The sequence below is a fragment of the Salmo salar genome, chromosome ssa28 (genome assembly GCF_905237065.1).
Source record: "Salmo salar chromosome ssa28, Ssal_v3.1, whole genome shotgun sequence".
NCBI lineage: Eukaryota > Metazoa > Chordata > Actinopteri > Salmoniformes > Salmonidae > Salmo > Salmo salar.
Window position 1 is genome coordinate 26916319 of NC_059469.1, and position 27138 is coordinate 26943456.

General features: G+C 41.2%; 1 protein-coding gene and 1 non-coding gene across 4 annotated transcripts in view; one reads left to right on the forward strand and one right to left on the reverse strand.

Moving 5' to 3' along the window:
* Positions 1-827: 827 nt before the first annotated feature.
* Positions 828-27138, forward strand: part of LOC106589783 (KH domain-containing, RNA-binding, signal transduction-associated protein 2) — a 127649-nt gene continuing 101338 nt past the window's right edge. For all 3 annotated transcript variants that reach the window (XR_001324906.2, XM_045710326.1, XM_014180115.2), the window contains exons 1-2: positions 828-1323; positions 23438-23565. Coding sequence is in view for 2 of the 3 variants with exons in the window: in XM_045710326.1 (XP_045566282.1) it covers positions 1233-1323; positions 23438-23565 (219 nt within the window). In the remaining variant the exon portion in view is untranslated. The remainder of the gene's footprint in view (positions 1324-23437; positions 23566-27138) is intronic.
* trnav-uac (transfer RNA valine (anticodon UAC)) lies at positions 5326-5395 on the reverse strand. Its single transcript has one exon. It is a non-coding gene; the product is annotated as a tRNA-Val (tRNA).

Here is a 27138-nt window from a genome sequence, read left to right on the forward strand (position 1 = left end):
ATGTGCTATCTAGAACCCAAAAGGGTTCTTCAGCTGTCCCCATAGGAGAACCCTTTGAAGAACCCTTTTGGTTCCAGGTAGTATAACACTTTTGGGTTCCATGTAGAACTTAAAAAGGGTTCTCCTATAGGGACAGCGGTAGAACCCTTTAGGAACCCTTTTATCTAAGAGTGTACGGATTGACAAAACATTTTCACCCAAGTGTGTGCAGTCTTTGGCCAGCATGTCCCGAGTATTTATGATATTTTCACATATAAAATGGAGATGAAAACAAACACCTCTTCTCACTTAATGTTTCATTGTGTTGGAACAAAGCAAGTCACATTTAAATTGTGGCAATCAACTTAATGGCTCATTTATATTGTGTCAATTAATTTTAGGAATGCCTTGAGATGTTTGATCTGTACCATCTACTTTATTTCCATTTCAGACTAATTTGTGTAAGACAGCTGTTGCCTTAAAGAAATTCAACCTAATTCCATTTTGGCCATGCATTTCTCACCTGCCACAGATGTATTGTCAAAATACTTTTTGTCTAGTAAAAGGAATAGAGTTGTAACAATGCATGGACACTAATGCCCGGTAGCCTAGACCTTGCATTTCATTCATATTAACAGGTTTATTGTGTTGCCTATCTAACGTCACCGCATTTATGTCCCGTGTAGATCAGTTGGTAGAGCATGGCACTCGCAACGCTAGTGTTGTGGGTTCGATTCCCACGGGAGACCAGTATGGATAAATATGAAAACGTATGCACTCACTAGTGTAAGTCACTCTGGATAAGGGCGTCTGCTAATTGACTCAAATGTGTCTGCTTCTTTCCACACGTGAGAAATGCTCAGCACCAAGGACAGCGGCTGAAGGAAAATATTCGCTGTAGCCTACTACAACAGGGCATTACCATAACAGTGTTGAGATTTGTTGTATGCGAATAGTCTGTCTCATATGACCAATCGTGTTTCAGAGGGGCGGGGAGCGCCACGCAGTCTCTCTGTAGCTAAGGTGGCTGATTCTCCAGGAGGGAGTGGGATGTGGAGAGATGTGTTTATAGCTCTGAATTTCTTTCAGTTCTCAGTCAAGCATCACGTGTAATTGAAGAGATTACTTACGGATTTTTTTGCGGTAGCCTACCTATAAAGAGAATTACCAAGTGGAAGAGAGACGCGCATTCCGACCCTCATCACTTTTGTCGTCTCACCTGCACAAGCGGTGAACAGGAGAGGTACCTTATCATGGATCAGGAGAAATGCTTACCGGAGCTGATGGCCGAGAAAGATACGCTGGACTCCTCATTTGTTCATGCAATGCGTCTGCTTGCCGAAGGTAACGTGTCATTGTTTTGGCCTGTCTTTATCGCTACAATTATCAATGTGTTGTAGATTATTTTATTGCTTTTGTCTACCAGTCCATTGTGTCCACAGGCATCACATACAGTATGTTGGGAGATGAAGGGGTGGATACCTGTACTGATTAGCTACTGCGTATAAAATTACGCACAAGACTGAAAAGTGTGGATTTACTGGTTCAATTGAACCAAAGGTGTGTTAAAATACATTAAAACGAGCTATATAACTTATCTATTCAAAGATTCCTTGTTGGTGTTGGTAGTGCCATCCAAGAGAAAATACAAGACACTTTAATCATAGCTTGTGTTACTGGATTTGTAAGGGCGACAGATAGTCAGAGAAACTTTCCCCAATAAAATTCAGCCTCGACCTCAACTCCATTTTACCAAATAGTAGGCTACAAATGTTTCCCCAAAAATTGCCATGCTTGTCACTTCATGTCAGACTATCATCAGCGATCCTCAGATGAAGATAAGACAGGGAATGGTGCGCACACACACGCACGCGCACATACACGCACATACACACACGACAATATTTAGAGATTTAACTGTGTGAATAGCAGGTCAGGGTGTTCTTACACCTTGAAAGGGGCGTGGGTTTGTGTTTCTACACAAAGCAAATATGACCTTGGTGATTCCTTTATAGTGGGGCTTCGCCATCCTACATTCCCATCCCTGGACCTGAAATAGCCTAAATACTGCCCCCAAACCATACCCTGGAAGCCAAGCTTCTATGGTTCAGTGGTGATGACTGTGAACTTTGGGAGCACAAATTATCTGTTTTAAACTAAATGGAATCAAAGAACATCTACAGAAATATATCGGGAGAGCTTCAGGACTGTATTTTGCTGAGTGGTTTTGACTTCAGTGAAACCGGGCAAGAGGCCAACAATAAAACTATTCAGCTTGTTCAGCTATTTAAAGGTGCACTATGCAGAAATCTCTCTGCCATTTCCTGGTTTCTAAAATTCGAATAGTTTGCATTAATTCAGTTTATTTTACAAAACAAACAACTATAGTGTAGAGAATTATTGTACCATCTAAACCACTGTAAAATACACTACCGTTCAAAAGTTTGGGGTCACTTAGAAATGTCCTTGTTTTTGAAAGAAAAGCTATTGTTTTGTCCAAAAATAACATCAAATTGATCAGAAATACAGTGTAGACATTGTTAATGTTGTAAATGACTATTGTAGCTGGAAACGGTAGATTTTTAATGGAATATCTAAATAGGCGTACAGAGGCCCATTATCAACAACCATCACTCCTGCGTTCCAATGGCACGTTGTGTTAGCTAATACAAGTTTATCATTTTAAAAGGCTAATTGATCATTACAAAACCCTTTTGCAATTATGTTAGCACAGCTGAAAACTGTTGTTCTGATTAAAGAAGCAATAAAACTGGCCTTCTTTAGACTAGTTGAGTATCTGGAGCATCAGCATTTGTGGGTTTGATTACAGGCTCAAAATGGCCAGAAACAAATAACTTTCTTCTGAAACTCGTCAGTCTATTCTTGTTCTGAGAAATGAAGGCTATTCCATGCGAGAAATTGCTAAGAAACTGAAGATGTCGTACAACGCTGTGTACTACTCCCTTCACAGAACAGCGCAAACTGGCTCTAACCAGAATAGAAAGAGGAGTGGGAGGCCCCGGTACACAACTGAGCAAGAGAACAAGTACATTAGAGTGTCTAGTTTGAGAAACAGACGCCTCACAAGCCATCAACTGGCAGCTTCATTAAATTGTACTCGCAAAACACCATTCTCAACGTCAACAGTGAAGAGGCAACTCCGGGATGCTGGTCTTCATTTTTAAGTAACCCCAAACTTTTGAATGGTAGTGTATATTTTCCATAACCAAACAAATTGTATTTTCAGCTGTTTGAAGCTGGAGTACAAAACCAAAAGTAAAAGACGCAAAAACAAAACTTAAGAACGGAAGCATAGTAATAGCGCATATAGAACAGATCTTCCGCTTTGTATACTTGCTTTCAATGAGAATGACAGATCTACAACTGACATTTCTATGTGAATTTGTCAGGTCACCCCAAAAAGTTACATATTGCAGCTTTAATCAGACCAAAAAGTTGATGTAATTCAGAAGACCTCTAAGCCATGTGTCATTACTGGCTTTAAAAAAGGTTATGCCCCAGTTAACCATGGTACAAACGTGCTATTACCTCCACTGCTACCACTGAACCAGCAAGCTGCTGCTGCTATAACTGTACCACACCGTAACCACAGCTGCCAATACGACTGAAATTATACCAATGATATCACCAATACTGTCACGGATCCCTCCATAACTTTCATTACGCACACCTGTCCCCTATTCCCACTGATTAGTACTTGTAAACGTGTGCCCTTTGGTTTCCATTGGGCTGTCGATTATTGTTACAATGTCCGTTGGTGCGTGTGAGTACCTATGCTGTGTGTTTTGGGCTTTCATGCCCTTGTGGATTGTGCAGATGATTACGGGTCTCGTCCCGTGTGTTAATCATTGTGCGTGTGTGTTATTTATTCGAGGTACTCCTCGCTCTTTTGTTTGGGTTTCAACCCTGTGTTTTGTTTAGTGTTTATTTGGTCTTCGTCCCCGTGCCTTTACACGGCATGCCGTAATTTGGGTGCAATAAAAAAACCTATTACGCATTCCTGCATCTGTCTCCCGATCATTCATACCAACGTGACATATACCTCTTCAGTTATATGTTTTCCTTACATTTGTGTAGTTTATGCATTACGAGTATGTGTACATCATGTACATCATTGCACATTTAAAACAAATGCATGCCTAGTCGGAATAATCTATGGGAATTTGTATATTAGACTAGCTATTACTAATGTCTAAAGGGAAGAAAAAAGTCCATATGTGTGTGTAAATTCCTCCTTCCCATTAACTGGTAGAAATAATTAGCCGGTGATAATCTACATGGTTGATTGAGATGATATCTCTTCCCAAGTTGAAGTAATTGAAGGATTTCCACAAGGGTTCTAATCAGTAATTTTCATGGAGGCACCAGTGAAATTAATTAAATTGGCAATTGACATTTGTCTTAAGGTGCATGTGATAAGAGTATATCTCATCATAATGTTTTAGAAGTTTTACTCAAAGGGATATAGACATTTAGGGCTATTTGCTGGTGGAGTTGTTGCATAGAGCACTGGGTTGGTCTTGTTGTGCGCGTCAGGTAGTGGTAGATACTAGTGTCCTTCAGATGAGAATGCTGTTGGTTATCTGCCGTGTATGTAGGACGTCTTTTCACCTGGACTAGTTTTTATCAATGCTCACCAGTATTCTTCAGTATAGTCATAGATCTTGTGTGGTATGCTTGTACTGTATCTGTAGGCCAGAGCCTTTGAGAAAATAAGCACTCACATTGAGAGAGCCAGTGTGCATTGTCAATTTCACATTCTCAGGCAAGAGGTCGCATACCTCTCACTGAAGCAGTAAGTGTTTCTATGTTCTTAGCAGAGGACCTGGGGATAGTGTGGCGAGTTATAGTGTATTGAGTTCACAGGAGGCTGGTGATGGGAGGAGGGCTCTTAATAATGTCTGGAATGGAGTGAATTGAGGGGTATCAAACACTTGGAAACCTTGGTGCATTTACAGTGGATGGCTGGCCTGGCATTCAACCGTTTGTGCCCCTATAGACGATGACAAACATAGTGAACCTCAATTACTTAAGGTGTATTATAAACTGGTTCATGACGCACTACTGGCATTTCTGTGAATGAATAATACCAAGTTAGTATTAATTACTGCATATTAGCATGCACTGTGTGTAGTTCTACACTATTATACATGTTTACAGTTATATGCATCATGCCAGGAGCTGCCATTCCCTCTTGTTTGGTGGTCAATGTTTCAAAGAGGTGTGGGAAAAGGTATCATGGAATTCTTACATTTTAGTAATTTAGCAGATTCTCCTATCCAGAGCGACTTGTGAGTGCATACATTGTTGTACTTTCCCCCATATTGGTCCCCCATGGGAATCGAACCCAAAACCATGGCATTGTAAGTGCCATGCTCTACCAACTGAGCCACACAGAACAACAAATTAAAGTACACACAGTGCATTCGGAAAGTATTCAGACCCCTTGACTTTTTCCACATTTGAGAAAATTGTTATCAATCTACACACAATACCCCATAATGACTAAGCAAAAACAGGTTTTTATACATTTTTGCAAATGTATAAAAAAAAAGAAGGAAATATCACATTTACATAAGTATTAAGACCCTTTACTCAGTACTTTGTTGAAGCACCTTTGTCAGCGATTACAGCCTTGAGTCTTCTTGGGTATGACGCTACAAGCTTGTATTTGGGGAGTTTCTCCCATTCTTCTCTGCAGATCCTCTCAATTTCTCTCAGGTTGGATGGGGAGTGTCGCTACACAGTTATTTTCAGGTCTCTCCAGAGATGTTCGATGGGGTTCAAGTCCGGGCTCTGGCTGGGCCACTCAAGGACATTCAGAAACTTGTCCTGAAGCCATTCCTGCATTGTCTTGGCTGTGTGCTTAGGGTTGTTGTCCTGTTGGAAGGTGAACCTTGGCCACAATCTGAGGTCCTGAGCGCTTTGAAGCAGATTATCATCAAGGACCTCTCTGTACTTTGCTCTGTTAATCTTTGCCTCGATCCTGACTAGTCTCCCAGTCCCTTCCATTGAAAAACATCCCCACACCATGATGCTGCCACAACCATGGTTCACAGTAGGGATGGTGCCAGCTTTCCTCCAGAAGTGACGCTTGGCATTCAGACCAAAGTGTTCAATCTTGGTTTCATCAGACCAGAGAATCTTGTTTCTCATGGTATGAGAGTCCTTTAGGTGCCTTTTGGCAAACTCCAAATGGGTTGTCATGTGCCTTTTACTGAGGAGTTGCTTCCGTCTTGTCACTCTACCATAAAGGCCCTGATTCGTAGAGTGCTGCGGAGATGGTTGTCCTTCTGGAAGGTTCTCCCATCTCCACAGAGAAACTCTAGAGCTCTGACAGAGGTCACCTCCCTGACCAAGGCCCTGCTCCCCCTGAATTCTCAGTTTGGCCAGGCGGCCAGCTCTAGGAAGTGTCTTGGTGGTTCCAAATGTTTTCCATTTAAGAATGATGGAGGCCACTGTGTTCTTGGGGACCTTCAATGCTGCATACATTTTTTTGGTACCCTTCCCAGATCAGTGCCTCCATACAATCCTGTCTCAGAGCTCTAAGGACAATTCCTTCGACCTCATGGCTTGGTTTTTGGTCTGACATGCACTGTCAACTGTTAGACCTTCTATAGACAGGTGTGTGCCTTTCCAAATCATGTCCAATCAATAGAATTGACCACAGGTGCACTCCAATTAAGTTGTAGAAACATCTCAAGGATGATCAATGGAAACAGGATGCACCAAATCTCCATTTCGAATCTCATTTTCGCTTTGTCATTATGGGGTATTGTGTGGAGATTGATTAGGAAAAATTTAAGGCTGTAACGTAACAATATGTGGAAAAACGGAAGGGTTCTGAATACTTTCCGAATGCACTGAAGACCTTTATAGTAACTACCGTATAGGAAATGAGTCAGGATCATTGTGAAATATGTCATTACAAACACTTTGATGTTTCATCTGACTCATGACATCAAGGCATGTAATGGCAGAGAGAAATAGACAACCGCACCTTCAGAAAAATGGAGAACAGTCTGAAAGTGATGGATATCGTTGCTAATTTTGGATGTGCATTTTTCAGGATTAGGCATATAAACCAAAAATCATTGGCATCCTGTCATCTGAGTGCTAGTATTCTGCATTTCTGGGTGACTATTTTGTTTCTGGGAAAATGAAGGTGCAGCTTACCATTAGCCAATAATTATTCGACAACATTTGTATCAGTTGAGGTATTAGCTGAATAATTCACTGTAATATTATCACCAGTCAATTGAACGTGATAGCCAAGGAAAGATTGTAAGATACAGCTCTAATGTTAAAGAGGACACATCATCGTTACATAAAACATTTTTTTAAATGGCATTATGGGTTTTGAACATAGACTCATCTTCTTGTCACGACTTTAGTATGCTAATGTTTCAAGTAATAGTCTACTTCTACCTGAGCTGTATGCGCAGTAAACGCTGTAGTATGAGAAGTTGTATAGCGCACGCATGTCCATTTCCTCTGATCTGTAGCTAACTGCTTCTGGACCTGGAGATAGTTGCTGCTGCTCCATTTGGTGGACAATATATTATGGATTCAACGGGTGACAAGGAGTTATGATAGTCTGTTAAATATTCTGTATTTTGTTTAATTTAGTTTATATGTGCAGTGAAGATTAATCATTATGTCCAGTGATACAATCCAGAAATTTCATAATGCAGCATATTTTAGCAAACCATGAAGAATAATGATCATGTTTTGGGTCAAATTCATTTTCAGGTCCATGATTGTATAGAATGAGTCAGTGGCACAATTACAATCACCCCCCCCCCAATGTTTTTTTAAATAAAATAAACTGTATGTGAGCTGTGAGTCACACCAGCATCATGTTGCCAATGGAAATGGTTAATGAGTGTCATTTGCAACTATAGGCTAGAGGAAAATTAAATGAATAAGAATCCTCAGTAGTTGATTCACATTTGTACAACCGCAAATAATGTAGGGGAATCACAACACCTGCCTCTCTAAAAGCAACAACAAAACACCCCAGACAGACCTAGCCATCATTGTCGTCATAAGATGTCTTGAGATGTCTTCAGACATACATTTGAGACATCTTGAGACGTTTTGAGACATAAAGCCTTGAAGATGTTTCTTAAGTTGTCTCAAGATGTCTTCACAAATATGTCTTAACCTTTTACCTCAGTGGGCTAAGTCAAGGTCAAACAGTGTTTCTTGGTAGTCTTAAACAAATCCACTTTGAAACAAAAGTATACACCTCACACACATGGTTATGGGCTTAACAGAAGAAGACATCAGATATAGAGTTAAAATGTATTACATTTTGAGTTTGCATCCCAATATTACACTTTATATACATCACAGAAGACTGAAATATAACAAAACCGTTTGACATAGAAACAGGATTTTCAGGAAGTTTTTGGAAATAATGTTTAGTAATTATGAAATTATGAAAAATTTTCGTAATGTTCTACCCAAGTGTCCACTAGAGGGTGATTTGGTCATTTGACTGCAAGAAAGGTCTACAAGTAGACTCAACGAAAATACGTTTCTACAAGCAGCACCACAGATATTGAGGTGAGCGAGTGGCAAGACTTTGTTCTCACACAGTCCCACACAGTATCTGCGCAAGTGCACAAATTCGCGTCACGCTATTTCAGCACGGTTGCCAGGGCACTAAAACAGAGGAGAAGTTGAGCCTTGTGATTCAACGCTCTTAGTTTTTGTAGAAATTGACCCACTGTGATGTTTACTTTCTGCATCTATGTCATATCGCTGAGTCTACCTTTAAGACCTGTTTCAAGCCATGGTGAGGGTTCCCTTCTTTTCCAGTTCCTCTTTGGCACTAGTGAGAGACCTTGAGCCACATTTACTGTAACTCTAGGCAGGTTAAAACTGTTAAAATGTTGTATTTAGACTAGAGAATCAGTCAATTATCATTTCTCCCTCATATAAATACAAGGTGTGCAATCCCCGACCTAACTGGGAATTTGAAATTTGACCATTGGTTGTATAGCCTGCAGGTATGGAGAATACGTTTGGCCTTTACTTTGAACATAAAAAAGTATAACATTTGTAAATGGTCTCCATGGATTGAAGTAATCATTTGGAAATGGCACATGCTTAAGGGCATTTGAGCTGTCTGCTTATATTTGTATCTTGCATATTTTACCGACCACGTATCGATCCCAGGTCATTCACTCAAAACCGCATTATCTTACTGTTATCCCACTGGGAGCTAGCACAAGATTTCAGGTCGTAGGTAAGGTCAGGGTTTTTTTCTGGATCAAAATGGGGCTTAGGTGGTGGGCATGGGGGTAGTGGCTAATGATGCGGTTGCCGACCAAACATTTTAGAGGCCCTCCTGTTGGCCGAGAGTGACAAAATTTTGCTTTTTTAAAGCTAATTTCCTGCAATTCAGTATATTTTGCCACGTTGCTGAGATAAAATTGAGAAAAATCGGGTTTTAAAGCACATTTCCTGCAATTCTACACATTTTGCCATGGCTTATGTTGTCTGAGTTACTCAAACATTAAAACAAAATCAATGGGGGACCCAGGCCATGACAAAAGCAATCCTTAGATTCTCCATGACTATCTACCTTTTATTTTGGTGATTGTTTTGTTCATAGATGATCTTATTTAAAAAATATATAGGTCCATTATCCTTTCTACATACTTTATGTATTACTCTTTAAAAAAAAAAAATCTGTTTGGACATAGGTGGCCCGAAAAAAACACTTAGGTGGCCTGCCCAAAACTATTCTGTGCAGAAAAAACCCTGAAGGTTACTTTTCACTAGGACTGCTGCGGTGACCATATTACCGCCACACTGGTGGTCACGAGTCATGAATGCAGTCAAATTCCATGTGACCGTTAAGTCACGGTAATTAAACTTCTCCAAGCTCTGATACTGCTGATGGTCATTAGTAGCCTACCAAACTTGCAAACCCTCTAATCACTCTGACATCAATGCAAAAGTAATCGAAAATCAAATCAAACACTGAGAGCCCATGAGCTCATGTTGCACAACATTTCTATAGGCTATGCAATTCCAAGAGAAAATAGAGTGATTGCCTCTATTAAAAAGAGGAGGATCCCATGAGTTTTCTATAGGCTAGGCCTACTATATTTATTTCTCAACTTTCCTAATATTAAGCACATTGCTTATCTTTACAACAGGAGTATAGACTACCTAGCTGGCATGAAAATGAACCACAGGAAAAGCATCCTCCATTCTCTATTTAAGTGCATAGATGACATGTCTTTTTTCCCCGCTGCCCCTGCTTCCCGACAGGTGCATGATAATGGTCCATTCTAAATGAAAACTTATTTCACACATATATTATTTAGTATATGTAAAGACCAGATTAAATCAGGAATAGTCTGATGGGTGACAATATTAGCCTATCACTTGTGAATTATATATTATCACTTGTGAATGATGCCCAGCATAAGGCAAGAAACAATGTATTTTTTGTGTGACTTTTTTAATCATAGTTGCACATCTCATGTAGCCTTGCCTATAGGTCTATATGTTTTGATAAGGTTTGTAACTAAAGTGGCCAAATAACTTCTTAAAAAGGGGTGTAGAGCCTAACTGGCATACATAAGCAGCGCATGAGTTTTAAGTTTGGGGAAGATCATTACCTATTTATTTGTTAACCACTCAACATAGAATAGCCGCATGTTCACACTCCCTCAAATCGTTTGGAGAAAATATCCTTTCTATTTTATTCAGCTTTGTTCAATTGTATTCTTCATACTATAAAGTAATGTAAAAGATGCCATGGAATTCTAACCAAATCTTGTCTGCTAAATGAACAAGTGCAGCCTACAACTCAGAGCTATTCTGTTCTTCTGAAATAGACTACATTTTCTTCATGTCATCTTTCTTTAGAAATGTCTAAAATAAATAATGATTGCTTGACAATCACCGGCTGACGAAATTACGTGACTGCCACAGCGCTACTCATCACACAGGTGTAGTTCATCGAACCACCTCCGCTACACTTCCTTACCTGAAAATATAGTATAGTAGATATTGGATATTGTCCATTGAAGCATGTCTCATGTTACACATAGTGTTGCACCTGTTGACGTGTGTAGCCTGTTGTTGAGAGGAAAAGTGTTTTGGTCCAGAGCTAAATATTGGAGGTCATAAGTGTTTCTGTTGTTTTCTTCTCTGCTACATGATAATGGTTGTACCAGATATTCATCAGGCCAGGAAGATGGATGTGTTCCTGCGCTGTTAAATAAATTAAACAGCCATAATGATAGAAGCAGGCACACTGAAATCACACAGGAAATCTGATCAATGGTGATGACAAACTCCCTGGATGTCCTTCCTACAGAAAGTAAAACACTTCATGATCGAGTCACTGTCTCTTTTGATATACAATACATGTACTGTATGATATATGAATGAATGGGAGGTGAATGGGAGGTAAATGAGACAATACTACCTCTACCTCTCCAATTGTTCAGAAAAGTTATGTTTAGACCAAGATCCCCAAGCAAAGCATAATGCCTGAAATAATTCAATACATTGATTATGCCTCAAAGGCAATCTGTATCATGCCGTCACACAGTAGATGTACACTCTTAGAAAAAAAGGTTGCAAAAGGGTTATTCGGCTGTCCCCATAGGGGAACCCTTTTTGGTTCCAGGGAAAACCATTATTGGTTCCACGTAGAACCCTTTTGGGTTCCATGTAGAACCTTCTGTGGAAATGGTCCTACATGGGACCCAAAAGGGTTCTACCTGGAACCCTATTAGATTCTAGATAGCACCTTTTTTTTGATGAGTGTAGAACATTTTAACATCGATATGTGAAGTTGCTGAAGTCAATTCACAGCAACTGAAAGCCTAAGTATGTGGATTTGAGGTTAACAATAGTGTTTGCTGAAAGCAGTGACTGAGTGTGCAGACTACACAATTAAGATAATTATTAATTTTGGGAGATTCTTTATCCTCTGGAAAGCTAATAAACGGGAGACCACAATGGACAGGTTCACAATTAGATGTTTCCAATAGGAAAAATATGAGGAGCATATGCATAACCATGGTAGCAATTAAAAGGGAACAATTAGAAGATTATGGGGAAATTCTCAGAACAAAGGTGAGGACACAACAGTTCACCTGAAACAAGACCGAATTTAAACATTACACTGTTAATCTTATGTGCATTTTACTGTACTTTCTGCAGCCATTTGTCGATAACGAAATCTGTAAATACTCTGGATATATTCAGTAACATTACAAGAATATTCATCCAAAATTTGGGGCAGACACAACAATTACAAGGGCTTGAGCAAGTGGTCTAACGGTAAACATAAGCTCATTCTGTTCAGAACAATCCAGAACAATCCTGTGTATGATCATTGTAACTGTGCATAAAACATAGTTATCATGAACATTGATTCTGTAAATTAGATTCGTTTTTAAAATATGGAAATGTGAAGTGCACATTTGGGCTAAACGGGTGTGTAGTATGCATGTGAATTTAAAGGGCTACAGTACTTAGGGAAAGCAAATTGGCTTGTCCCAGTAGTGACACAGTAGAGTTGTAGTGACATGTTTTGGGGATTTAGAAATATCTATTATTTTGAAATCTAGAAAGTAAACAAAAGTATTTCATATGTTGTATAAATGTATAAAACAAAGAAAGCTATTTTTTTTCACTAGTATAATGTCTGTCCCTCCGTTTTATGTCATTGGTGTTACCACCTTGAAAATCAGGAAGTACAAAGATATACGAGAACCTTTGTCTACTCCCGCTCCTCCTCTCTGGCGCTCGTTGTCGCCAGTTTACTCATTATTACGCACACGTGTCACCATCGTTAAGCGCACCTGCACCTCATGAGACTCACCTGGACTCCATCATCTCCTTGATTATCTTCCCTATATCTGTCACTCCCTTTGGTTCTTTCCTCAGGCGTTATTGTTTCTGTTCCTGTGTTTATGTCTGTACGCTGCTTGTGTTTGTTTTGTTCCATGTTAGTTTATTTATTATTACATTCACTCCCCGTACTTGCTTCCCGACTCTTAGCGTACACGTTACAAGCTTGAACATTTCCTCCAGTGGCAAACTGTTATGGGGGCGGGGTCTTTATTGAATACAATTATTAGCTAATCACACCCTTTTAGTATGTCACAGATTTCAGGATTCCATTGATAATTTGTTGCGTCTAAATTCGAAGTGTCATTGGTGATACTCAATTTAAATGAAGGGAAAATACATTGTGAACAAAATTATTAATCATATCACTTAAATAATAGATTTTTAAAGGGTTAATGACATTAGATTTGAGCATCTGTGACCTCCATTTAAGAAAATCCTAAATTACCTCAAATGTGTCATTGGTGTTACCATCATTGGTGTTACTACTACTGGTGGCACAATGTTATCATAATGGTAAAAATAATTAAGTCATTAAGCGAACATATTTAGATGTACCCAAATACACTTTACTTTTTTTTTTAATAATGAATACATTTTTTCCAAAATGCCATGCCCAAATGCCACTGCAATTCAATAACGACCCGTAGACAATGTTGTCCTAATGGTACTGCATCTATCCCACACAATAACTTAGCACGTACATCTGACTGACTAACATAATTAATTGCGGCAAATTGGGTTCATGAAACACCTGAATAATGTGCTATTAAAACCCCAGAATATTCCTAATTGCAATTCAGAAAGTCAGTTCCGATTTATTTTCATATAACATACGCTTTTATCCAAAGCGGCTTGCAGTCATGAGTGCAAAAAGCTTTTCACATGGGTGGCTCTTGGAATCAAACCCACCGTCCTGGTATTGCATGTGCCATGCTCTACCAACTGAGCCGTAAAGGACCACACAGGACCATCATTGGTCAAAAACAGCTCCCTTTGCCAAATTTACGCAAGGCTGTTTCATACGCACAGAGTGGGATCGTACCTGTAAATAATGGCATCCTAATGGTGCTGCATATCTACTCCACCCAATAGCTTAGCACCTACATCTGATTGACAAACATAAGTCATGCTGGACGACCCTTTTTCATTACATTTTAATGTTATTGAATTCTAATTTGGATAGATTGTTATTGCCAGTAGATCAAAAGAGTCCGGTGGACATATATCCATGTTTGATTTCTAACTTCAGTCTATTTCATTTATCTGTCAGAAATGTGAATACATGTTTTGGATGAAATGTCAGTTCTGTTTTGTTGAATGGTTAAATGGTGTTGCAGAAGGTGGTTCATTTAGCTGCTGGTGGAGTTGTGAAAGCAGGAAATGAAAGTGTGGCTGTGGCTGTAACCTCACATCTGGCAGGGGTACCACCTGGGATGGTGCTGGGCTGCAGGCTACTTCTAGGTAATACATACGGCTCAGTAACGCAGAGCCCACAGTAGAAATGTCTGCTGTGCAACACAGCAGGTTGTAAGCTTAAATCCCTTAGCATGGTCATTTACCTCCAGGAATATGACAGCTCCATGTTTCCCTCTCATCACTCTCTCAGTGAAGCCCAAGGCAATGGTTCAATGAAGGAATTGTATTAAGATGAAGAAAACAATTAGCTCTTGAGGGAGAGAGTACAATGTAATGCTTAAAGTGGTATATGATATTATATGATTTGTTGCTGTTCTTTGTCATACTTATTTTTAAAATAGATTTAACTGGGCAAGTCAGTTAAGAACAAATTCTTACTTACCATGACAACCTACTGGAGAACAGTGGGTTAGCTGCCTTGTTCAGGGGAAGAACGACAGATTTTTTGATCCAGCAACACTTTTGGTTACTGGTCCAACGCTCTGACCGCTAGGCTATATTTATATTTATTTAAGTGTTGTGATGTATTCATATCAAAGCAGGTATAATTTACAATTAAATCCGATCCAATATTGGCACTTACTTTATATGGTATATAATCTATGCTTATAAATCTGCATACCTCTACCTACTTGCAAGGTAAATAAAATGGCCTGTTGAATGATAATGCTTTTTGTAAGACAATGAACATATCAGCAGTTATATCTGAATAGGAGGGATGGAGAGAGGAAGGGAGAGAGGGAAAGAGGGGAACAAGGGAGAGAGGTAACTCACATAAGACACATTTTCCAACCACAATAATGTCAAATGAATTATGCAGTATCTTGTTAATGTTGTACATAACTATTGCGTGCACAGGTACAGTAATTCACTCAAGTCACCTTATTGGGGTCACTGAGGTTGCATTTACTGTATACTTTGGCATGTTCATTTTGACCATGAATTGCTTCATTTTTGGTTTGGTTATATGTTTTAGTGTGGATTCTTTTGTGAGATAATAAAAATGTATGCGTCAAATTGGGTGACTGCTTTTTGACTTGTTCTGGCTGTGTTTGATGCATTGAGGCTGGTCGGATACCATTCCCTTGGGGTCAACTACATCGATTCAGTAACATGCACAAAGACGTAGCGCCATAATAAAAAATGACCTCCAATAGGTAGGAGGCATCAGAAGGAAGACAGAACACTTTAATATGCAGCACAGTGGAACAGTAAGGTGAACCCTGTCGTCTGAAATAGATATTAGGTTATACATATTCATGATTGGGGAAAGAGATGCTCAGTCAGACACTCACACACATGCCAAATGAGTCACAGTTTTCCCAGTGAACATAGTTAGGATGCTTCAAGTGAGAAGAACTGTCAAACACACTACGTGTTTCCCTTCTGACTGGTTACAGATTAGTGTGTCCAACTGTCAAGCACTGTTTTCTAATACACATGTCAGTACTATGTCCTCAGTTCTAAATTCAAATATACTGCTCAAAAAAATAAAGGGAACACTTAAACAACACATCCTAGATCTGAATGAAAGAAATCATCTTATTAAATACTTTTTTCTTTACATAGTTGAATGTGCTGACAACAAAATCACACAAAAATAATCAATGGAAATCCAATTTATCAACCCATGGAGGTCTGGATTTGGAGTCACACTCAAAATTAAAGTGGAAAACCACACTATAGGCTGATCCAACTTTGATGTAATGTCCTTAAAACAAGTCAAAATGAGGCTCAGTAGTGTGTGTGGCCTCCACATGCCTGTATGACCTCCCTACAACGCCTGGGCATGCTCCTGATGAGGTGGCGGATGGTCTCCTGAGGGATCTCCTCCCAGACCTGGACTAAAGCATCCGCCAACTCCTGGACAGTCTGTGGTGCAACGTGGCGTTGGTGGATGGAGCGAGACATGATGTCCCAGATGTGCTCAATTGGATTCAGGTCTGGGGAACGGGCGGGCCAGTCCATAGCATCAATGCCTTCCTCTTGCAGGAACTGCTGACACACTCCAGCCACATGAGGTCTAGCATTGTCTTGCATTAGGAGGAACACAGGGCCAACCGCACCAGCACATGGTCTCACAAGGGGTCTGAGGATCTCATCTCGGTACCTAATGGCAGTCAGGCTACCTCTGGCGAGCACATGGAGGGCTGTGCGGCCCCCCAAAGAAATGCCACCCCACACCATGACTGACCCACCACCAAACCGGTCATGCTGGAGGATGTTGCAGGCAGCAGAACGTTCTCCACGGGCGTCTCCAGACTCTGTCACGTCTGTCACGTGCTCAGTGTGAACCTGCTTTCATCTGTGAAGAGCACAGGGCGCCAGTGGCGAATTTGCCAATCTTGGTGTTCTCTGGCAAATGCCAAACGTCCTGCACGGTGTTGGGCTGTAAGCACAACCCCCACCTGTGGACGTCGGGCCCTCATACCACCCTCATGGAGTCTGTTTCTGACCGTTTGAGCAGACACATGCACATTTGTGGCCTGCTGGAGGTCATTTTGCAGGGCTCTGGCAGTGCTTCTCCTGCTCCTCCTTGCACAAAGGCGGAGGTAGCGGTCCTGCTGCTGGGTTGTTGCCCTCCTACGGCCTCCTCCACGTCTCCTGATGTACTGGCCTGTCTCCTGGTAGCGCCTCCATGCTCTGGGCACTACGCTGACAGACACAGCAAACCTTCTTGCCACAGCTCGCATTGATGTGCCATCCTGGATGAGCTGCACTACCTGAGCCACTTGTGTGGGTTGTAGACTCCATCTCATGCTACCACTAGAGTGAAAGCACCGCCAGCATTCAAAAGTGACCAAAACATCAGCCAGGAAGCATAGGAACTGAGAAGTGGTCTGTGGTTACCACCCGCAGAACCACTCCTTTATTGGGGGTGTCTTGCTAATTGCCTATAATTTCCACCTGTTGTCTATTCCATTTGCACAACAGCATGTGAAATGTATTGTTAATCAGTGTTGCTTCCTAAGTGGACAGTATGATTTCACAGAAGTGTGATTGACTTGGAGTTACATTGTGTTGTTTAAGTGTTCCCTTTATTTTTTTGAGCAGTGTAGTTAAGAGGAAAATGGTAGATTGGAAATTGAGTAACTATCTGGCCTTTTTTCTGGTTTGGTGATTGGACTTATTATCAACAAAGATTGTCATGTTAATGCAGAATTCTTTTCACATTTGACACATGTAACTGCTGCATATGACCTTGTTTTACAAAAATAACAGTGCAAGGCTTATTTGTTTGTTGCTTTCACATTGTGCTTTAAAAAAAGAATAGATAGGCTACAATACTGTACAATCAGAACTAATCCATGTTAGGGTTGCACAATATATTATGATCGATATCACAATGGTTGTTGGTAAAGTTGTTTTCTATAAAATCATTACGACTCAAGAGAGTGGGTGTCCTTGTGTTTATTGTTGTTAAATTCATAGGCTCTTATTCAATGGTTGTTCAATTCAATGGCTCATATTCAATGGTTGTTCAATTCAATGCTCATATTCAATGGTTGTTCAATTCAATGCTCATATTCAATGGTTGTTCAATTCAATGCTCATATTCAATGGTTGTTCAATTCAATGCTCATATTCAATGGTTGTTCAATTCAATGGCTCATATTCAAAGGTTGTTCAATTCAATATCTCATATTCAATGGTTGTTCAATTCAATGGCTCATAGGCAGTTAAAAGCTGTCTTTTTTTTGGTGAATAACTTTTTATTTAGATTTGTAATTTTTCTTTTTCAGAGTGGGATTACAGGTATATATCCTCCCTCTCCACCTGGAAATCATGCTTCCCACCCCACATACCCCCCCCCTTCCCATCCCAACCAGCAAGAGAATAACTACTCAAACCTTTCCAACTTCTGTCTTCACAAAGGGCCACAGCAGGGTATATAGATCGTCCATGCCCTCTTGCCGTCTAAGCATGCTTTTTCAAAGAGATTTCAATAGTTTGATTTCTGTGCGAGACCTTCCTGCTAGCGGGCTGGGGTCACCTGGCTACTTTACTGCATCCTCCGGAGAAGGCAGGTGTCACCGAGCCAGCCACAGCATATGCAGTCAGCAGATGTTAGGGATTAAAGGGACTAGAGAGGTCTTGGAGCAGTTCACCTGGGGGGTCAGTAAGGAGTCTGAGGGGTACAGAGTGGCAGGTGTATGAGTAAGCGTTCTGATTTCACTTAGCAGTGGGTTGCTACATTCAAATCACTATTCTCCCTGTTCAAGGCTTTTCAACTAGGCCTCTGTACGAGTGTGCAAGTGGAGAGGAGGGGATTTAAAAAAAGAAAAAAAAAAGAAATCTGGGTACCTCAGCACAATTTCATTTTTGTGGAAACGATCCTATGTAAGTCCCTGGTACAATAAAACGTTCACAGTGTTTAGAAATAATACTATGGACAAGTCTCACTCCAAAGTAGGAATGATCTCTAAACCCTATTCAGTTTGATACCCAAAGGTAGTTTATAATTGTGGTGTTTGCTGGAGCCTCAACACTCCTACAACTTGACAGTAGCTTCACTGAATCAAATTCACAACATCATTATTAAGTGGCGTTTTCAAAACGACACTCACTGGAAGTGTCTCATTTTGAGTTCAGTTTAGCTCCTTTATGTGAGACTCAGTTGAAAGGAATGAGATTATGGGAACAAGACAGCACCGGCAGTGTGTTCCAATCCAAAGAATCTCAAAGGGATTCTGTCATGTTTGAAAGAACTATGCAGTTCAATCTGCTGAAAATCTCCCTGAATCAACCAAGTTACTGGGACTTTTCTGTCAGTCTGGGAAAGTCACTATCTGCAATGTCGGATAAATGCGTTCAACTAAATCCTAAGTATTACCAACGTTAAATCCACCCTGAATCCAGCCCTTGGTATCTAGATGTAAAGCAACATCAGTATTTTTCAGAGGGCATTGATGACTGTAAAGGATCAAGGACTGAGGCAAAATATAAGGATCATTAAGCCAAGATGTTTAATATGCAGGGAAGACATCAAGGAAACCCAACTTCCTTGGGACCAGTAGCTGGAAACAAATTGAACCATAATGAGTTGATTTCTTTACAGCCAGACTCTTGAAATTCCATGTGGTTCCTTCTTCACACAGGGAACTGCATAGCCTGAACTAGAGCCAACATTCCAGACTTTGTAAGCTTAGCTTGGCTGTCTCTATGGAGACACAATGTACAACGCTCCCCAAAATACTGTTACACTCGCTAACAGTTAGGGCCACAAGAGGCGCAATTCAATCAAACTTGTTTTTCAACATGTATGTAGTGCCGTGCCCCATGGTCAAACAAAATCACAGTTTGAGAACACAACTAGACACAGGTACTTCTACTTTGTGTGTGTGCTGTGGGCACAGGTAGATTGTGAACATTGGTACGGCATAGCATGAGAGAGGCATTGACTGAATCCACCCCACATGGTCATGCAGTAGGTGCTCCAGTATGTATTCCTCTCATAACCATTGTTGTACCCTTACAAGCTGGTAGCCCAGTGCTTAAGAGCACTGGACAAGTAACCAAAACGTTGCTGGTTTGAATCCCAGAGCAGACTAGTTGAAAAAATCTGTCACTGTGCCCTTGAACAAGGCACTTAACCCTAATTGCTGCTGTAAGTCACTCTGGATAAGAGTGTCTGCTAAATGACTAAGCAATAGGCTATTTTACATTGCTTTCACTATTCATTCTTACAAGGATATCATAACTATCATCCTACACAGAGGCTTAAGGCCTGAATTGAATGTAGAATGGGAGCAGCTTTCTGTTGGAGAATTCCTGGAGTTCATTGAAAAGGAACAAAGCCTTTCAGGTTTGTCTGTAACTGAGACAAACGCAGCAACACATACACAACCAGCCAACAGCCTCCTGCTGTGAAGCTCTGCCAACAGAGTGCACTTTACCCTCATCTTACTCACAGCTTTGTTTGTCATAATGGTGTATAAATAGATAGAGCTGAATCGCTCTAGATCAGAACTGTTGAGGAGGAAAGGAGGGGGCTCTCCAAGTGAGAGATCACCCCCCCCCGCTGCCTGTCTTCCTATCTCTCCCATGCCCAGGTCTCTCTAGTATTGTTCTACAAGAGTGGCGCAGGTTCATCATTCTTAATTCTGCGGAGCATTAATTTGCCAGTGACAGAGGGGGATCCCCAGAGAGGACAGGTGACAGCTTAATTTCCAGCTCCTTAATGTTTCCTGGCTGTATGCCTTTCAGTCAACTCTCCCAAGTGCTATAAAATGTATCAATCAACAAATATCATTGTTCGGCACAGTGGTTCTCCAACTCATGACTGTTTTGTATGCTTAACCTGGCAGCTCATGTCAACTACTCCTCTCACCATTCAGGCACTATAAATAACTTTGATGATGATGATCAGCTGCAAGTTATGCTTAGGGACTGAATTATCCTGGTTACGCTGTAACAGACCTGGGTTCATATCATTTTACAAATACATTAACTGCACTAGATCGAGCCTGCCTGGCACACTACTTACCTGGAACACTATTGAGCTTGCCTGGCACACTAAAGTTGCTATCTAAAACCCTTTGAAGAACCCTTTTTGGTTGCAGATAGAACCCTTTAGGTTCCAGGTAGAACCCATTTGGGTTACATGTAGAATCTTTTCCACAGAGGGTTCTACATGGAACCCGAAAGGGTTCTCCTATGGGGAGAGATGAAAAACAATTGTTTCTAAGAGTGTAGAACCAATGAAAACAAATAAGATAGCATAGGAAACCGGATCTTCTCTGTCAATGACAAGGATGTTGAGGAACCTTTCCGTTGAAGTTCTGTTTCCTGTGGCGTTCTGCATTAGCATCGAATAGCCCCCGTAATATGCAACTTTTCAGGGAAGTTAGGAAGAAATATACACAAGCAGTTAGAAAAGCTAAGGCTAGCTTTTTCAAACAGAAATTTGCATCCTGTAGTACTAACTCAAAAAAGTTCTGGGACACTGTAAAGTCCATGGAGAATAAGAGCACCTCCTCCCAGCTGCCCACTGCTCTGAGGCTAGGAAACACTGTTACCACCGATAAATCCACTGTAATTGAGAATTTCAATAAGCATTTCTCTACGGCTGGCTATGCTTTCCACCTGGCTGCCCCTACCCCGGTCAACTGCCACAGCAACCCGCCAAAGCCCCCACCATTTCTCCTTCACCCAAATCCAGATAGCTGATGTTCTGAAAGAGCTGCAAAATCTGGACCCATACAAATCAGCCGGGCTAGACAATCTGGACCCTCTCTTCTAAAATTATCTGCCGAAATTGTTGCAACCCCTATTACTAGCCTGTTCAACCTCTCTTTCGTATCGTCTGAGATTCCCAAAGATTGGAAAGCCGCCGCGGTCATCCCCCTCTTCAAAGGGGGTGACACTCTTGACCCAAACTGCTACAGTCCTATATCTATCCTACCCTGTCTTTCTAAGGTCTTCGAAAGCCAAGTTAACAAACAGATTACCGACCATTTCGAATCCCACCGTACCTTCTCTGCTATGCAATCTGGTTTCAGAGCTGGTCATGGGTGCACCACAGCCACGCTCAAGGTCCTAAACGACATCATAACCGCCATCGATAAGAGACATTACTGTGCAGCCGTATTCATCGACCTGGCCAAGGCTTTCGACTCTGTCAATCACCACATTCTTATTGGCAGACTCGACAGCCTTGGTTTCTCAAATGATTGCCTCGCCTGGTTTACCAACTACTTCTCTGATAGAGTTCAGTGTGTCAAATCTGAGGGCCTGTTGTCCGGACCTCTGGCAGTCTCTATGGGTGTGCCACAGGGTTCAATTCTTGGGCCGACTCTCTTCTCTGTATACATCAATGATGTTGCTCTTGCTGCTGGTGATTCTCTGATCCACCTCTACACAGACGACACCATTCTGTATACTTCTGGCCCCTCTTTGGACACTGTGTTAACTAACCTCCAGACGAGCTTCAATGCCATACAACTCTCCTTCCGTGGCCTCCAACTGCTCTTAAATGCAACTAAAACTAAATGCATGCTATTCAATCGATCACTGCCCGTACCTGCTCGCCCGTCCAGCATCACTACTCTGGACGGCTCTGACTTAGAATACGTGGACAACTACAAATACCTGGCTGTCTGGTTAGACTGTAAACTCTCCTTCCAGACTCACATTAAGCATCTCCAATCCAAAATTAAATCTAGAATCGGCTTCCTATATCGCAACAAAGCATCCTTCACTCATGCTGCCAAACATACCCTCGTAAAACTGACCTTCCTACCGATCCTCTACTTCGGTGATGTCATCTATAAAATAGCCTCCAACACTCTACTCAACAAACTGGATGCAGTCTATCACAGTGCCATCCGTTTTGTCACCAAAGCCCCATACACTACCCACCATTGTGACCTGTACGCTCTCGTTGGTTGGCCCTCGCTTCATACTCGTCACCAAACCCACTGGCTACAGGTTATCTGCAAGCCTCTGCTAGGTAAAGCCCCGCCTTATCTCCGCTCACTGGTCACCATAGCAGCACACACTCGTAGCACGCGCTCCAGCAGGTATATCTCACTGGTCACCCCCAAAGCCAACTCCTCCTTCGGTCGTCTTTCCTTCCAGTTCTCTGCTGCCAATGACTGGAACGAACTGCAAAAATCTCTGAAGCTGGAGACTCATATCTCCCTCACTAGCTTTAAGCACCAGCTGTCTGAGCAGCTCACAGATCGCTGCACCTGTACATAGCCCATCTGTAAGCAGACCATCTATCTACCTAACTCATCCCCATATTGTATTTATTTATTTATCTTGCTCCTTTGCACCCCAGTATCTCTACTTGCACATTCATCTTCTGCACATCTACTATTCCAGTGTTTAATTGCTATATTGTAATTACTTCGTCACCATGACCTATTTATTGCCTTAACTTACCTCATTTGCACTCACTGTATATAGACTTTTTGTTTTCTTTTGTTCTACTGTATTATTGACGGTATGTTTTGTTTATTCCATGTGTAACTCTGTGTTGTTGTGTGTCGAATTGCTATGCTTTATCTTGGCCAGGTCGCAGTTGCAAATGAGAACTTGTTCTCAACTAGCCTACATGGTTAAATAAAATAAACTAAAAAATATCTAATCATTTATTCTTGAATACCTTTTCCTACAGAAATTGAAAAGTATGAGGGGGATGAGTTGAGAAAAGACGGTGACGTCAAGAAATACCTTGATGTCATCAGTAACAAAAACATCAAGCTCTCGGAAAGAGTTCTCATCCCAGTTCAACAGTACCCAAAGGTAAGACGACCACACCTGCACTGTTTTGTTTGATCTTCTTATTTATCCATCAAATTAAAACAGCCAACAAAGAAGGAATACCAATGCTTTAAAGAAACACCAAATGCATATTTGTTAGAAACTCTATACAACATCAACATGGGGTCTTGGCAGGGGAAAGACACAGATGGAATTGGGACCATTTCGGCCATCTTGAGGGCTGAGAATAAATAATTACTGATGACATGTTGTGGTCCCTACATCTGTGCATCTGGCTGTACTGTGGGATTGACTGGCCAGTGTGTGTGTGTGTGTGTGTGTGTGTGTGTGTGTGTGTGTGTGTGTGTGTGTGTGTGTGTGTGTGTGTGTGTGTGTGTGTGTGTGTGTGTGTGTGTGTGTGTGTGTTGATGATGATCACATTGCAGTCTTCTGTCAGGAGGAGTGGGACAGTGTGGTGAAAGCTCCAGGGTCTGATCCACCGTGTCTAGCCGCAGATGGTGGGTGTGTTAGGCACGGCGAGAGGAGCATATGATTGCAGCTGACTCATATGGGATCAGGGTGGGTCCTGCCTGCTTCCCTCCTCGCAGTCTCTGTGCTGGAAAATAGAGCTCACTGACTGGGAGACATGCTGAGGCTATTCATTCATGAGTCATCATCATGTTTGTTTGTCGCTTATTGTGTGCTCACCCACAGTCATCATTAGTATGCTGCTGAAAGGCATCTCTTCAGAGATAATGTTGAGAATTGATGTATCTGAGTCAGGGCCGGCTCTAGCCTTTTGGGAGTCCTAAGCGAAATTTGGCTGTGGGGCCCCCACACCAAGCAGGCAAAATAAATGTGTGGACCCCTTTTGACTGAAAATGCATGTTTTAAAGTACCTTTCCTACAATTCTACACATTTTGCCATGCTTGGTGTGGGAAAATGTTGCAATTTTAAAGCAAGTTTTTTGACCGCTTATGTCGCTTATGGGCTTATGCCCTGATTAGAGGTATGGTTTTAGTCCCTTGACATGCATTTATTGTGCATTCAGCTGTACATTTATTGGGTAGAAGAATGTCTATGCTATGGTCTTTCAGAAACACTCAAGCCTTAGTGTTAATTGGGAAACAAAGTAGAAGGAAAGTCAAACCCTGAAAATTGTGATGGCAGTCTGAAGTAAATTGGGATTTTGTTTTTTTGTTTTGTTTTTGTTTGGCAAAGGATAAACCAACTACTTTAAAATAAATTCTTTGTTCTGATGTGTCACTTTGAGTCTCTGACAAGGAGATATCAGTGTAGTTACATAGCGCCATGATGTTTAAAACATTACAATCCCACCCTATTTTTCATCTGTAGATCAGCTCACTGGAATTTGCTGAAATAAGGCCATACAGATGTAGGATCTTAATTCGATCACTTTTTTGTTGCTGACTTGTAGTGTATTTGAGTTTTAAAAAGGCTTCTAAAGTTTGTAATTTTCACTTTTTAATGTCGGACTTGATTTTCAATATTCTAGCTTTTTTTTATTTATCCTTTGTTTAACTACGCAAGTCAGTTAAGAACAAATTCTTATTTACAATGATGGCCTACACCAGCCAAACCCTGACGACACTGGGCCAATTGTGCGCCGGCCTACGGGACACCCAATCACAGCTGTTTGTAATACAGGCCGGATTTGAACCAGGGCGTGTATAGTGACACCTCAAGAACTGAGATGCAGTGCCTTAGACCACTGTGCCTCTCAGGAGCCCTTACATCAGCTTGCATCCGCTTACATCAATGCACTCTCTACAGATACTAAGCAGTACATTTTTTACAGTTGAAAATAGTAAGTATTATAGTTAAGTAGTTTACTGCCCTTGATACATGCTTTTATGCTACTCTTCCAATATAGAATGAAGGAAGAGGTGCTCAATGGTCACAGATTGGAAATATAATTGATGCTATGAAACATTTTGACCATATCTTTGAAGGACACTAAGACCAAACACCTTTCCTTTCATACTTTTCTTTGTCTGCCACCTGTGACCTGTGACTAAGGGGCCCTCATTCAACCAACTTCTGGGAACTACTGTAGCTGCTGGCAACCAAGATCTTAACCGACTGAAATGAGATTGAGAGTTTGCATTGTGGGTTATCATTCTGTTGCATGTCTTGAAGGTAACTGTACTGAGAATTTGAAATGTAACCTTTATTTAACTAGGCAAGTCGATTGATGTTTGCAAGACTTTCCCCTAAATTGAACGAAGTCTGAATGGTGATTAAGGAGGAATAAATTACAACTTGTCCTTTATCATGTTGTATTTATCAAATGATAACAAAAAAAATCTAAATTGTATATCAACCCATTTTAATTACCACAAGTCATTGAGAGATCTGTTGCCCTAAGTGTATGCACCTGGGCCCAGTTTTTAAAAAGTTATTTATCTAGATTTCGCCTATCGGATAAGGTTAAATGCATAGAAAGCAGTGGCGTTCAGTGCCGTTTAAGATAAGGGAGGACAATTTTTTGTTTTCATGAGCATGGCCTTATTTCTATTTCTATTGCAGCATATTGGATGACTGTCATTCATATTTCATTCACCCAGTTCAATGTAACAGTCAGAGGTTTAGGCTTCATGATACTCACATTTTCCCTATACCCATCATGAGGTTGCTACAACCTAGCCTGCCAAATAAAGGTTACAACATAGGTGTACAAGGTCAAGAGAAACATTTGAGGTGACAGACAGTGACACATGGACAGACAGTGACACATTCAATATCACCTTACACACTCTTTCCTGCATCTAGCTGATCTAGGACGTGAGGCCTGATCACCGACAACGATGAGACAGCCTATAAGGAGGAGGTCAGAGACCTGGCAGTGTGATGCCAGGACAACAACCTCTCCCTCAACGTGAGAAAGACAAAGGAGCTGATTGCAGACTACAGGAAAAGGAGGGCTGAACACGCCCCCATTCACATCGACGGGGCTGTAGTTCAACGGGTCAAGAGTTCTAAGTTCCCTGGTGTCCACATCACCAACAAACTATCATGGTCCAAACACACCAAGACATTTGTGAAGAGGGCACGACAACACCTATTCGCCCTCAGGAGACTGAAAAGACTTGGCATGGGTCCCCAGATCCTCAAAAAGTTCTACAGCTGCACCATCGAGAGCATCCTGACCGGTTGCATCACCGCCTGGTATGGTAACTGCCGGCTTCCGACCGTAAGACGTTACAGAGGGTAGTGCGTATGGCCCAATAAATCACTGCAGCCAAGCTTACTGCCACCAAAGACCTATATAGGAATCGGTGTCAGAGAAAGGCCTAAAAAATGGTCAAAGACTCCAGTCACCCGTCACTGACTGTTCTCTCTGCTACTGGATGGCAAGCGGTACCGGAGCACCAAATATAGGTCCAAAAGGCTCCTTAACAGGTTCTACCCCCTACCTCAATGTACAGATTTCCTTGACTAACCTATACCCCTGCACATTGACTCGGTACCGGTAACCCCTGTATATAGCCTCGTTATTGTTAATTTATTGTGTAACTTTTTATTTAATGTTTTTATTTTGTTTATTTAGACAATATTTTCTTAACTCTATTTCTTGAACTACATTGTTGGTT